The sequence below is a fragment of the Ochlerotatus camptorhynchus genome, unplaced genomic scaffold (genome assembly GCF_037179485.1).
Source record: "Ochlerotatus camptorhynchus isolate MF236.1 unplaced genomic scaffold, CSIRO-AGI_Acam_v1.1 ptg000283l, whole genome shotgun sequence".
NCBI classification, from domain to species: Eukaryota; Metazoa; Arthropoda; class Insecta; order Diptera; family Culicidae; genus Ochlerotatus; species Ochlerotatus camptorhynchus.
The window spans coordinates 131,696-146,584 of NW_027040772.1; the positions used below are offsets into that span (position 1 = coordinate 131,696).

Here is a 14,889-nt window from a genome sequence, read left to right on the forward strand (position 1 = left end):
TTTTATCTAACCATTGCTTAACAAAATAAAATAATCCTCCCTTTAGGACCACTCCAAAAAAAATTGCTAGCTACGCCAATTCAAATTACATCAGATCTCAAAAACAAGATCAATGACAGCCAAACCGAGAACTCTGAACCACATTGGCCACGTCCGGCCATGCTCCGGATACCTCGGGGAACTAGTCAGTTCATGACTAGGACCAAAACCCATTATGCAACACATCAAATTACATCAGAATTCAAACACAAGATCGGTTGTCCAGGACACATTGGCTACATCCGGCTATATTCCGGGTACCCCCGAGAATGTTGCCAGTTCATGAATAGGATCAAAACTCATCCTGCGACACTTCAAGTTACATCAGAATTACAAAATAAGATGACAGCCATACCCAGTGCTTGGACCACATTGGTCACATCCGATCGAAAAGCAAGTACGAGAACAGACTTATTGTTCAGGATACCAATATCACATTCCATAAGGGTAGCGGAAAACAGTAAAAATTCTTTCTGTGATACATACTTGACTTCTCTGACATGAAGCGGGAGTTGTTTAGCTTCTAGGGCTGTGCTCCATTTGGTGAATTTTCACCTAAATTTGACAGATGTAATTTTTAATTCTGATATTTCTTATTTCTGACAGACAAAGAATCAATTTTGACAAACACTTCCATGAAATACGGTCCATCAACAACAGGGGGATTTTCAAATATTTTAGTTTATTTTCGAAATGTATATTTTAAATGAAACTTCACCAAATGGAACACAACATTGATAAATACTTCCTACCCAAACAACACACATGTTCTATAGCAGTGGTCATGGTTTCCTGAATTTATTTGCGATCTTTGGGGCGTTTATGATGTGCGTAGGCACATTCGGGGGGTTTAGCGAGTATCTACCCTCCATAAATGTATATAAACTTGTATGGACGATTGCCTATGCAGGGGCAGGGGGGGGGGGGTGTTTAAAATCTTTAAAAGCTGTCTACGTAGTTTATGAGTAGCTCGTTGCCGTAAAAAATTCTAATTAAGCTGTGTCCTATATGTCGAATTAAATTTTACCCGGAGTTAAAAGTGACAGTTTGAAAATAATATTCCATGTTCGTAAATCGCTGTGTTATCTAGTATGTTATTCATTGACCGGTTTTCGAGCAGCACTCAGCCACGGTTGTCAAAATCGAACTTCATTTCTATCCCGCCGCAGAGTAAACAGCTCCCACTGCTTGTCTGGGGAGTATTAACAACTAACCATTACAGTCCAATTATCCGAAACCTTTTGACCCGACCGGTTTCTCGCAGCTAAGACCAGAACCTGTAGAACCAGGAATGTGTTCATGCATGACCAGCATGTACGTCAATTTAACATTTTCCTGATTCTCACTGCTCTTTCGATCTATATTGTTGTCCCCAAAAACTATGCCAAATTTTAACGAATTCGTATATGATTTGGATTTGTGGACAACTTTAAAGCTTGTATGGGAAAATGTATGTAACATTGCAAGTTTTATAGAGGTTTTAAAGCATGCTATAAGTCTTAATTATGATACAGAACACTCATAAAACCAAAATCGTTACTTGTGTATTCATTTGCATGTCAAAAATTAAAAAAATTACTAAATTTTGACCAAATTACCAAATTTGACCAGTTCATATAAGTTGCTATACTGTTATCCGTAAGTTTCTATAAAAAGTAGGAATTTCATTAGCTTTAAATTCTTCTAAAGATGGTCGATAAGGTGGTTCAAAATATCAAATTTTTCTCCACCGACTCTATTTGAAATCAGCCATAGAGCTTCAGCTTCAACTACAAATGGTACCACGATGAAACAATCCCGTATGATAACGAAGCAATCAAGTACAACGCATGTTATCAGCTACGTTTGCGCGTAACATGTGAAGGTTTCGTTTGGTAATCAATCTCAATTGATAAGATTCACTCTTCCATCCCTACCAAGAGGGATATGAGTGACATATCTATCTTCTTCTTCATATTTTTAAGTTTTAATTGCAATTTTGCGTTTGTTCTCAACTTATAATTCATTGAGCCCTTCCACATTGAGAGCTTTGTAGGCATATACCTCTATGTCCAGAGCAATCGAGCAATCCTCCAACTCGATAAATTCTTTGACTAGATCGGGATTGGATCCACCGCCACTCCGGAATGATATATTTCACGCTTTCAGTGACAACGATAACGGCTAGCGGGACGCCTGCACGAACCGAAAATTAATTATTTCATGCATGTGTTTCACTTATACATTTTTGCTAAAATATCAACCCTATACATTCCATTAGACAAACCACATAGGACCTATAAGAATGCATAAACGGTATGTGTGTACATTTTTGGACATTTGTTTTGACCCATGATCAACTTTTTTTAAGGCGTCTGCTTATATTAAATGACATATATTATATGAATAATTACCAATAGGAATTTGCCAACAGGTATAAGGGGTTTTCTATCCATATACACACGTGACAGTGTAAAAATTAAATACACCGACAGTAATCGTCATCGCTTCCCGCCGCTACCGAATCAAAATCAGCAATCAGCAGACAGTACCCCATTACTCTGAATGACGAAATTACACTTGAATAGAGCTAACTGACTCAGCTGGTGCGAAATCACCAACATCATGACTGTCAGCTAGCATCAAACGATTTAGTCAAATTTCAGCGTTTGTCTATAATAGACGTACGGGACTCGTTTGGCCAGTTAGCCAATTCATTTTTCGGTTTCACATATAATCTTCTCGTTCGGGAATCCGCAACTCTTTGCACATACCTAAACTACTAACATGGCGTTCAACAAAGATGAAATGCACGCGCCAAAGTGGATGGACAGTGCCTTTTTCGAAAAAGTACTCAAACATTCGGAAAACGATGCAGGTCTGTTGGTGAGGGAGAGTAAGATAGTTCCGGGTACCAAACCGGGAGATCATTTTGCCAGCATCATATTTCGCGCAGCTGTCAGCTTCAAAAGTCGCGGAAAGGACCAGCATATTTCGCTGATCATCAAAACGATTCCCGAACAGGAGGGTATGAAGCGTGACATTCTGAAGGATGGGGATATTTTCGAAACCGAAACTATCATGTACCAATCTGTGATACCGGAAATGGAACGGCTGCTCCAATCGGCAGGAGATGGGACAGAGTTTGGACCAAGGTAAGATCAAGGTTACTCGTATACGGAAGATGACGTAGCTGTAATTGCTAGTTGTTTGAGTGTTTGGGTTGTACCGACTATCGCTCGTATGGTTTCCATGATTTATGTGTGACGGAAATGTGTTGTCCTTCAATTTCATCTCAGTTGATGTCATTTGAGAGATTCGACGGGAACTATGTCGCAGAACGTTTCACTGCGACATTTCTAGTGTGCTAGTAAAGTCGCATTGATACCTTCAGAGGCATGGTGCCAATCGTCACTGTTTATTTCTCTTATCTTAAAATAATTAAGACAATAAAAATTACGATGGCACACGAACAAACAGTTTCACCGTATATGGCAGTAGAGATTAGATAAATGGATGATTCAGGCACTGATAATATTTTGATGTTAATTTTCTTACGCTCATTTCGTAAAAATGGGTTTCGCAGATGAAACAATTATTTGTGTTAGCCGCGCGAAACATTTGTATTGAGCAGTTCCACGCAATTGACCAGATTTAAGACTTTCCGATTTAAATATAACATTATCTATGTTTGCGATAGCTGGGAATATGAATCTTCCATAAATATTAAGACCATTCAACTCAAGCGTCATATATATTTTTAAAAAGGCGTATGTATTTTCAAAAACAGTTAAGCGGTGCCGGTGGTGTAGTGGTAAGCGTGATTGCCTCCCACCCTATAGGTAGTAGTACTAGAACGGAAAACAAGATCCACGGAAAACAAATCAAGGAAAAAATATCAAGAGCCGTGTGTTTAAAACTATTGATTGTAATGAAATCGTGTCTATGGACAAGTTGAAAATAATTGACCTTTTTTTAAAAATTTGTTTAAAAAAACTTAAATCTAAATTTAAATAAAAAAACGTTAACATGTTTTTTTTTTTCTAGCTAAAATAGAAGTAAACTAGAGACTTTTGTAAACAATTCTGGGATGGTGTAAGATGATGTAAATAGATTTCAAAGAATATCAACTTTTCATGGATTTTTTAAAGTCTATTGAAAGCATAGTTTATTGTAAAGTATGAATTATAACCACTTGTAACGATTGCTGATGTCATTTTAAACAAAAATGTTCATGGTGATCATCTTTCTAAATTCAACCATTTTCAATATATTTGAAAATAAATTCAAATACGTTTTTTCCTGTGTACAAACCTTTTTCATATATTTGTCGTTTTGCGACATCGATTGTTTATGTTTTTGAGCAATTGTATTTAATTTCCAACGATTTAGCCTTTTACACATTGAAGATTCAACCAACCAGTTTGACGGGGTTCAAAATATCTTGAAAATCGTTGCATTTAGAAAGATGATCAAAATAAGCCTTGATGTTTAAAATGACATTAAAAATCGTAGTAAGTGATTAAATTCATACTTTTCATTTGAAAATATAGAGTTTCAAAAATCCATGAAAAGTTTGTTCTTCTTTCATGAAAAGTTTGTCTTTGTTAATAAATGTTACACCATCTCAGAATCATTTTTTAAATGAATCATGCATTGCCACTTTTGCTGAGATCTCAGTGAAACTTATTTTTGCCAAGATTTGCACAGCCGAGCTCGGTAGAAAAAATGTGAACGGCTAAAAATTTCTATAATAAAGTATTTAAAACAATGTTGCATGTTCTCTTTAATCACCGTGTTAGGTGTTTGACGAGAAAGATCATGGATTCGAACATTAACCGCTTCATCTTCTACGTACACAGGAATTTTGTACTCCTTTTGGTCACACTTCATTGTGTGCTGTAGATTGTGCGATTTATAGTAGCTCTTGGCTGCGCTTCATCTACCATCACGACGTAAACACAATTCCGAACATTATGGAACTGAATGTCTATTGCGTCCGCAATGTTGAACTTCATGTTCCCGTAAATGAACTTTTGTACAACAGGGTCGCTTCGGAGGTACACTGAAATCCACTACCAATGTGTTCTCACGTTTTGCACTCATCCTTAGAGAAACCCATCCAATTGTAAAGCGACGCCGTAGCTGATATAAAAAATACGTCTTTCCAACACCGGACTTGACTGTCAGCTGACAACGAATATGTTTGGACATGTTTCGATGCAAAATACATAGTTAAGGTCGTGATTGATCTCATAGATCGACACAATTGATATCCAGAATGGTTTGAGGAACCTAAAATATCTGATAAATATACATGGAAATAAATTGGAAATGATGATCATAGACTTTATGAATATCGTTAGACATGTATCGTAGCTTTTGACACTGCTCAGGTCATGTTTGATTTTATAGATCATCTGATCTAAATTCTAGAACACTTGGTACACATGGAAATAGATCGTAAATAATGTGCATAGACTCTTTAAATATGTTTTGATGCTATTGTCATTGTTGAAGTTGTAGTTGATTTAGTAGATTACTTTGCCTGGACTCTGGACAACGACTGGAACGTCTGAGGGTCTCAGGGTAACGACACATCCTTATCCCCATTTAATTTATCTACAAATTTTTCAAACATATCCCCATGAATGAAAAAAATCCAGGAGATTTTATTTTTATTCCATTCATTCCGTTTCTATTCCTATTCTTGCCTATCAATGTGTTGCATGACATCCTAAATATCCTTATGTATCCTTCTGTCTAATCTGATTTATTCTTATGATCGCGCTTGCATGCCAGAAGTGACACTCCCTAGATGCACATGAGAATAGATCGTGCATGATGCGCATTGGATGTTTATGTTTGATTGATCCAACATCATAAATTGATTTGATTGATCCAAATCAAAAATTTCTTGGCGTTTCAAGCAATTTATTTGAAGTCTGCTTTAAGGTATGTTTCATCGTCCATTATACAGCAGTGTGGTTTTGTCAACATGTCTGTGTCCAATTGGCAAATCAAAGTTGGCACTCGTGAAGAAAAGAAGAACTATGAGAGTGATGATGGTTTCAAAATTTTACACGGTTAGGTATACAAATGCAATTTTAAAATGCTTTTATTTTGCAAATGGAGCATTATATTTAAATCTGGTTGATGCTACGTTAGTAGAAAACTTAAGGACTACTCAATAGACATATGATATAGAAAAAAATAATTTCTTTTCGTATTTGTATGTGTATACATGGAGTTCAGCTTTTCTACCACTATAGCAGCAACCAAATTTAAATAAAATGCTCCATTTGCAAAATAAACGCATTTTAAGATTACACTCGTATACCTCCCCGTGAAAAATTTTGAAACCATCATCGCTTTCAAAGTTCTTCTATTCTCCACGAGTACCAACTTTGATTTGCCAATTCTGTGGTACATTGCGATGGGGTGCTTTCTGAAGCTTAAATGAACGTAGTCCTGCTCGTTTCTTGGCTTTCTGCGCGAAACTTTTTCTCAGGTGCAGTTTTTTTTTGAATAATAGGGTTTGCGTTAAAAGGTAGCAACCACTCGCTTGTGATCTTCAACGCACGGGTCACAATAGGCGAATCCAATAGAAACTAAGCGATTGTTTCAGCCACTGGCGATGAATAGGGGAACTCTCAAAAGAGTGATGAGGGTGGAAATTTTCACCGTGAAGCATAGGAAGAGGAAAATATTTTAACCTTTTCTGATTAATTTATCCACCGCAGGTGCTTGAAATCATCATCCACGTGGAATATTTTGTTTTCTGTATCGGGTTATCGGGTTTGCAGTGATCCGGCTGGTGCTTGTGTATATTTTTGATAAGAAAAATTAAGATTTATAAAATTGTCCCAGCGGTTATGATTTTCCGGATTTTTAATGTGTGGTTATTTCAGCTGTAAATCAGTTCAGATATGTAGATAATCAAAAAATAAGACCACTCCCCATGGAAATTTGCAAGTTGTGCAATAAAATGTAATTTGTAGTTTTGAAAATCGTCATTATGATGTAAACAAATGGATTGGATGACATTGCCTCTCGAAATCGGCTAGCGCACTCTACATTGGCGGTACATGAAAAGAGCCTATTTCTTGCACTCACTTGCTTCCGATCGACAGTTTAATGTTCTCCGAAACGTTTTATGACACGAGCTACTAGAAATTTCACAACGAAACTCATGCAGTTTGCACAATACATTCTGAGGCCATCTCACCCAAAATTTCATGAAATTTAACCCAAAGGGCAAAATGTTACAAACATTAATCACAGCACGTATTAGCTGCAGACGTAACTCTTTGAAAAAGTTTTTCTTGAAAACATAGTATCTCAAAACAAGCTTGCTCGCTAACTCACAAACAATATTGCATAAAAGTTCTATAGAATGTAGGAAAACGTCAAAGTGATCCAATGCCAGCGCTGCGGCGAATAGTTCGCGGAACTGATAATATTCAAATCAACCGTTAAATGCGTGAACGAAGAAACACAATGAAGAGTTGCGTCTGTTTGTCTGTGCTTTAGAAATCCTGGCGATGCGTTTAAGCCCTGATATTGAACGGATTTTCCAAGCATGATTCCTTTGTATCGCTATAATGTTGCGAAAAATAAATGTTTCATTTACTCGAAGAAATTTCAGCTTCTACAAGATAACACAATAATTTATGGAGATTTATAACATAGGGGAAATGACGGCTTCGGCATGCCAGACTATTTTCGGCAACCCAAATTGAAACACTATTTTCACTGGATCTTACGAAAACACTTCGCTGAATGCATGCAAACGATTCTTTATGCTTTCAGCTTCAATTTGACTATATTTTTACCACTGAGAAAAAGCAATCTAGCAAGGTTTTCTTGAAATGAAACACACGCACTACAAATTGTAGCTGATTTCGAGTTGCCGATAATAGAACAGCAGATTTACATGCAGTTCAAATGGAACGGTTGCCGAAGAAAAACTGGCTGCCGACAATACTCGCTCTCACTAGAGAAGATTGGAGCTTTGTAAAAGCGTTTCAAAACAGTTTTTGACAATTCTTTCGACTGAAATTGTTAGAGCAGCTGGCAGCAAAAGATTGTAAACAAACCAATACTGCATATGTGTGCGTTCCTTAGAGAAAAAGGCTATAGAAAGAAGGTCGCTGCTTAGGTTGCCGAGAATACGTAAATTCCCCTACTCGATTTTTACGTCCGTGACTGCTTGAAACCTAAAACGTAAGAAATTTCAAATTCTTCTATCAATACAAGCTGACATGTGTACATTCTTTAAAACAAAAATACTAGAATGTATATATATATATATTAATTTACCCATTGAGTATTGCATACAAGCATGGGAAAAACCGTTTCATTTTGCATGAACTACTCACTCAAACGCTAGCGCATTGATTTTATCGTATTCTCATTGTATTCTGTTGAGTGAACTGAGTGAGAATTTTGCAGAAAGAGTCACTTTTTATTTTCTAGCTTTAAACATAAATTAACATATTTAAATTAGTATTAACATGGAGAAATGTGGTATACTGTAACACATAAACGTAAGCATCACGTAAATACTGTAAAACTACTGTGACCAAGTAAACTGATTTAAATCACTGAGCCAAAAAAAATTCTCCCTCGGCTATTTAAATCGTTAGCGTTCAATTTTGACGCATTCAATCGGAGTCTCCTAGCGGCGCCGGTGATGTAGTGGTAAGCGTGATTGCCTCTCACCCCAGCAGGCCTGACCCCGGGATTTTCTGAGGCATAACATCTCTGATCGCGCCTTCCTTCGGAAGGGAAGTAAAGCCGTTGGTCCCCGTTTCATGAGATGATGGGTCGATAGGCAGGGTTCAGGTGCGGGAGCTGCCTCCCTGGCGTCGGTGGCATTGCACAGTGGTACAGAATGCAGATTTAAGTGGAAGGATATGTTTTGAGCCTGAAATTACAAATTAGACTAAAAGTTTTTTCTACAAAGTTGTTCCTTATAGTTAGGCCCTCATTTTTATGACAATGAATTCTAGGGTGGTTCTTATAATCACTAAAATACAAAATCAAACTTTTTTGTTTGAAGAAATTAAGGTATACATTTTTGGACAAAGTTATAGCTGAGCTAATTTCAAGCAACTTTGTCTGAAAAAAACTTTTTTCCATCTTGACCGATTTAGAGCTATTTTCTTGAGTTTAGTTTAGTCTCAGCAAAGGTTTCTTGAAATAACTTTTAGATCTTTAAAAGGCGCAAATTTTTGCCGCACCAAGCTTGTCAATATATTTCACCGATCAAGAGTTATTGACGTTTTTCCACTAAAAATATGTCTTTTCAAATGTTAATATCTCTGGTTGGGGCAAACAAAAAAAAAGTTTTTTACGGTATTTGAAAGAGCGTATGTTATACTCAATAATATGAAAAAATTGGAGGTGTGTTATTTTTTAAACTCGTATAAAATCAATTTGAATTTATTCATATTTTTTACTATAACTATTTTTTACTTCTACTGTCAACTTGACCACTTTGTCAAGCAGTTTTGGCGTGACTTTCTACAAGCGATATCACAAAACTGAACCAACTAATTTCTATTTTTTTATGAAACGCACAAATGTTGACTACTTTTCTCATGATTCTAGAAGAAAAAATCTCAAAATAATGTTTTATTTCAAAGTTCGAGTGGTAGTAAACGTCATTTTAACTGCTCGAATGAAGTGTTTAGTTCCGAGTCTATCTGCATAGTCACTTGGTTGGAATAATTTACACTCGTTCAGCAATCTGTTTGCAGGTGAGGATGGCTATTTATGTGGTGCTCGCACGAGTGAATGAATTTTCCCATGCTTGATTGCATACATGTGAAGTCGGTGACTGTCTACCCTGTATAGAGCAGTTCCATGCCAAAGAGCAACAAACATTGAATATTTGACTCAACCTTCTCGGATTTGCAGGAAACTTTGCATTTTTTTTTTGTTATGGACAATCATTCACATTTCTGCTAAAATTCTACCATTTTGAATCTTGCATTTTTTTCAAAATTTTTAATATATCATAGAACGAAAACGTCAATTATAACCGGCATGACGTCTGCGACAAAGCTGTAGGGAAAAATAAAGCATTTATAAAAAAAAGAAAAAAAAAAATGTCTCTCTTTATCTCTGATGATTGCATATTTTACCTTCATCCTTCCTTCCAGGCTTCTCTACTCGTCTAAGGATCCCACGTGGGTGATGGTTTTTGAGGATCTTACCAAACGCGATTACCAGATGCAATACAGCCAGCTGAACCTAGATGAGGCAAAAATAGTGTACGCTAAGCTGGCCCGTTGGCATGCCGCCTCCCTGTACCTTTCCAATACGGTGAGAATTTGTAAAAATGACCTTCGTAAAAAAAAAACACGTTTAACTAGATCTCAATTTCCATGTAGGTGCCAATCATCTCGAAGTTGGACAAGGGTCTTGGAAATTTGATGAATAGCGAATTTAGTGAAGTTTGGATTGGACACATTGCTACACTGGCTAAGCTGTGTCGCGGATGGCCCGGTTACGAAACCTTCGGCGAACGTTTAGACAATATGAAGGGTACAATTTTGAACAAACTGCAGGATATTTACAAATTGAAGGATTCAAATCTGATAAACGTGCTAAATCATGGTGATCTACATTCCAAGAATATGATGTTCAAAATTGACGATGGAGTCACAAAAGATATTCTGCTGGTTAGTATGCAGCTTATTAATTGTAGGTCTGTGATTGTCTAACAGTACATGAACAATCTTCACAGCTTGACTATCAGATCAGTTGCTGGGGTAGTCCTGCAATCGACATCATATATTCACTGTACAACACATGCTCCGTCGAGACGAGAGATAATCATCGGGACGAGCTTATCAAATTCTACCATGATGAGTTCACCGCGGCTTTGGGCAAGTTTGGCTATCTCAAAAAAATTCCAACACTGGTCGACTTACACGTGGAAGTGTTGAAATGTGGTTACTTGGGTATGAGCTTCCCATTTATAGTCTCATATTGCAACAATCTAAACAAATAAATCTAATCATTTTCAGAAACGTTCCTGTCGTGCACTTTCCTGCCCTTCATGATTTTGCCTTTCGATGAGCTGATGCCGAAGAACGAAACCAACCCAGAAGAAGGTGTTGAACTTGACTTTGCTGATAAGGAGAAAATGCAAGAGATGATGGAACGAGTGTTCCAGCATCCAAAGTATGTCGCCATCATCCAGAGATATTTGCCTACGCTGCTACACAAAGGACTGTTGGAGGCATAAAAAATTGGATATTATCAACAATTTAGTAATTTGTCTAGAATGAAACTAATCGCAATTCAAAAGTATCATGATAATATTCGTTCTCGAGCGTTTATACCTAATACATCAAATGACATAAGTCTTATGAGCTTCATATTGAAACCAGCCATCCACTTATAGCTTTGGGACCTTGACATGTTAATCAGTATTTTTTAGATTAAGGTTTCGAACTGTAAGTAAGTGCTGATATTTTATCAGTTTTTTTTTTGTACACTTGCACTCTAATATCTTGCTATAAAATTAAAACCAAAAAACTGTTAACTACTGGTAATGGTAATTATCATGATATTTTTTAAATAATGAGAATGTGTTCACTTTACATCTGATGCTTTTTCCTCAACAATAAATCACCATCCTGAATTCCACAATTTACATTTCGCAACTGAGCAGTTCCACGTCAACTGACGAATTGGTTTTATTTTTCCCTTTCCTAAATGCATAAAACATCGCATAACTGTTTGCAAAAGGCAATGATCCGGGATTCTCGCCTAATTTTTGAAATAACATATTGTTTAATAAATTCTTAAAAAAATTATGTATAGATGATTTCTGAGTTAAAATTGGTCCAACGCGCTTTACGAACTCCGCCGTTTGACTTTCATTATTAATTTTCTTGAGTAGAAATAAATCGGAAATGAATGTTTTTCAACAATAAATTTTAATTTATTTACTTGGAAAGTTTTAATACGTTGAGGACACAGTTTTAATTAACAATCTCTAAATAGCTATTTACTACCAATCTCTAAATATCCATTGATTTATTTTGCGGGAAACGGAAGATGGAAATATTACGCAATGATTTGCTTTGCACTTCAGTTTGAACTTTTGCACACGGTTGCCAAAAAACGTATTGTCCCTCCGCTTATCTAAGGACTCTATAGTATCTATATTTAAAATTCATGGAAAAATGACACCGCTTCGCATTCCACTGTATGAACAGAATCTGTGATGGTCATCGGAAGGCTTTTAAAATATTTTATTTTAAATGCATATTAGGGAAGATGCATAAATGACGTAGCATTTTAGGGTGACCAGCCATGCATAAAAATACGCTACAAGGGGTAGGAGGTCAACGTTTGTTAACGTTTGATGAAACATCAACTTTGGTCCATTTCCCATTATAGAGTGTTTTTCTCCATGGTTTGCCACTAGACTGATGGAAAATATGACATTTTCGCTAGACAGTGCTCAAGCGGTTCCAAATGAGTAGCCCAAGCTTCCAAAATTCAAACTCATTTGGCAAGTAACTGACTTGGCACAAACCATTTGTAGTTTATATGGAAGTTACTATAGGAAAACCAAACATTGTATTCATTATCTTTTTGCCTTTTTTCCTATATTGCGCAGTTAAATAGTTATGTAGCTATTCTAATGGTAAAATTTCTCAGCTACAACTTTGCAAAAGATCGTTTTTCAGCCAAAGGTCGTATTAAATAGTTACTAATTATTCTGCAAATTCTGCAGTATGACATAGCAGCCATGATTTTTGTGCTCTATTCTACGCGCCAACCATTAATAACTTTTGGTCCTTACATTTGCTTTACAAATGCTTCTTATTACAAATGCTTCGTCATTTATGCATCTTCCCTTAGCAAAATATTAATAAATGTTAAAGTTATAATAAAGCTTTTTATTCCATAATGCTCTGGGCTGTTTGTGAAGGTTTTACACAAAAATATGAATTCTGGAAGAACTTGCATGAACGCTACAGCCTTTTGACGTAGGACTACGTCTTTGATTTCTACACTTTGTGAAAACCGAAAATGGAACATGTAACAAATTAAGAAAGATTTTGAACGTTAATAACTCAGCTGCCCCTGGTTTAATTTCAATAATTTTATCACCAATCGATCAAAAATATGGCTACGCATCGATAACAATGCTTCCAAATGTTGATTTTCAACTAGAAACTATTGGAAAACTGGTAAATGTCCAGCATTATCCAAAAGCGTCGAATTAACTAACAAATCACCCAATTACCTACATGCATATGCTGCTTCCCCAGCACAGTCGTCAGAGAGTAGTAAGTAGACGAAACAAGTCGCAGTGGCATTCACCTCCGATCCTCGGACACGTGCGAATAGGGAGGATGGAATTGCGTAATATTTTGCACACTCATCGCCATATTCAGAACCAAACGCAAATTCTTCGAGATAACCACCATCCGTCGTCTGGCTCGCCGTGGCGTTGTCTGACGTATCTCCGGTCTGATTTACGAGGTGTGCTGAAAGTGTTCCTGAAAAATGAGATCCGTGATGCTGTCACCTACACTAAACACGCCAAGCGTAAGTGGCCATGGATGTCCTCTTCAATAAAAGCTTACATCAGTAAAGAGTTGGAATAGAATTTATCTGTGCTTGTTTGTCCATATTCAGAACCACAAGCCCCCAACGACCACACAAAATGCTCTCCAGAGATGTAATCTTGTAACCAAACTTGGAAGCAGGGGTGCAAGTGATTTTGATTGATTCTCTTAATCAACTTTCTCTTTGAAAAAAAATTACTACAAATTTGGTACGCCTACAATTCAAAAACGGAAAGAGTTGAGATAATAGATAATTGATCAATTAAAAGAACTAAATGCTCTTCACATTTATTCCGTCCGCTAGCGGTCCTACGTCAAGCTTTCGTTCGTGCCCCTAGGCACAGACCCTTCTACTTTTATAAGTACTACCGAGACATATCTTATAAGAAACATGTACAGCAGATGTAAGAAATCCACAAGTGTGAATATAATATACATGTTATTTGATATGCGTGCACGATAAGGATGTATCCGAACCGGGCGCTTTCTCCACTTTTAATCCTTTTGCCACGAGTTCCTCATTGGAGACATGATATTCCTTCAGCGTTATCTCCCTCTTCCTCACAGTACGGTGTAGGAGGCCAAATTATTTTACTCCTTTAAATCTTTCTTGGAATATCTGAAGTAGGATTTGAATCCGTAGCTATCACCGTAACTATAAACAGTTCGAAAAAGTAGTGTAAATTTCTGTTCAATATGATGCACATAAATGGAGCTTCACATATCATATAAGTTTACATTATAAATCATGTAAAGTTCTGAAACATTTCATGCAATGTAGCAAATATTGTATATTCAAAAGCCCATCTTTGTAAACAACATTGTTTACAACATTCAAAGTGTTTTTATGTTACTTCATACGCGAAGTTAACGATTTGCAGAGTTGGTTGGAAATGCTAACATGAAGCTTTAGTGTGATAATTTATTAGCTAGAGAATGATCTTTAGACGAGGGTAGGTGGATAGTTCCGTTAGAGTACACAGAAAAAAATAAATTTTAATATTACATCCAAGAGGATGCACTTCAATCATGTTAAAAATCTCATGTAATTTTTATGGCCACAAAAATAAACAAATGCAGTAAAAGCAGTGTAATGTCAGCTCATGCACTGTATTAATGATAATTTTGACCTTTTTTGAAAGTAATATTACACCATATTTTGGACACGATTGAAGTGCATCCACTTTGATGTGATATCAAAATTATTTTTTTGCTGTGTACGGCAGTATGAAAAATGAATAGAAGTTGAAAAAGAGCGAAGGGACAT

The 14,889-nt window shown here is 36.5% G+C and overlaps 1 protein-coding gene and 1 long non-coding RNA gene across 2 annotated transcripts; one reads left to right on the forward strand and one right to left on the reverse strand.

Annotated features, from left to right (window-relative positions):
- Positions 1-2,670: 2,670 nt before the first annotated feature.
- On the forward strand, positions 2,671-11,750 carry LOC135706505 (uncharacterized). Its single transcript, XM_065228119.1, has 5 exons — positions 2,671-3,173; positions 10,188-10,350; positions 10,419-10,709; positions 10,775-10,991; positions 11,058-11,750. Exons 1-5 carry the CDS (start codon positions 2,806-2,808, stop codon positions 11,276-11,278), a joined length of 1,260 nt encoding a protein of 419 aa, XP_065084191.1. The 5' UTR covers positions 2,671-2,805; the 3' UTR covers positions 11,279-11,750.
- LOC135706506 (uncharacterized) lies at positions 3,094-5,980 on the reverse strand. The gene is made up of 2 exons (XR_010518177.1): positions 5,002-5,980; positions 3,094-4,960 (listed from the first exon to the last, which is right to left on the reverse strand). It is a non-coding gene; the product is annotated as an uncharacterized LOC135706506 (long non-coding RNA).
- Positions 11,751-14,889: the final 3,139 nt, after the last annotated feature.

What these genes read in the sequence shown, in the direction of transcription:
- LOC135706505 (XM_065228119.1), top strand. Translation starts at nt 2,806, where the DNA reads ATGGCGTTCAACAAAGATGAAATGCACGCGCCAAAGTGGATGGACAGT. An exon ending in GGGACAGAGTTTGGACCAAG is followed by an intron (nt 3,174 to 10,187) that starts GTAAGATCAAGG and finishes CCTTCCTTCCAG; the next exon opens with GCTTCTCTACTCGTCTAAGG. An exon ending in GTTGAAATGTGGTTACTTGG is followed by an intron (nt 10,992 to 11,057) that starts GTATGAGCTTCC and finishes AATCATTTTCAG; the next exon opens with AAACGTTCCTGTCGTGCACT.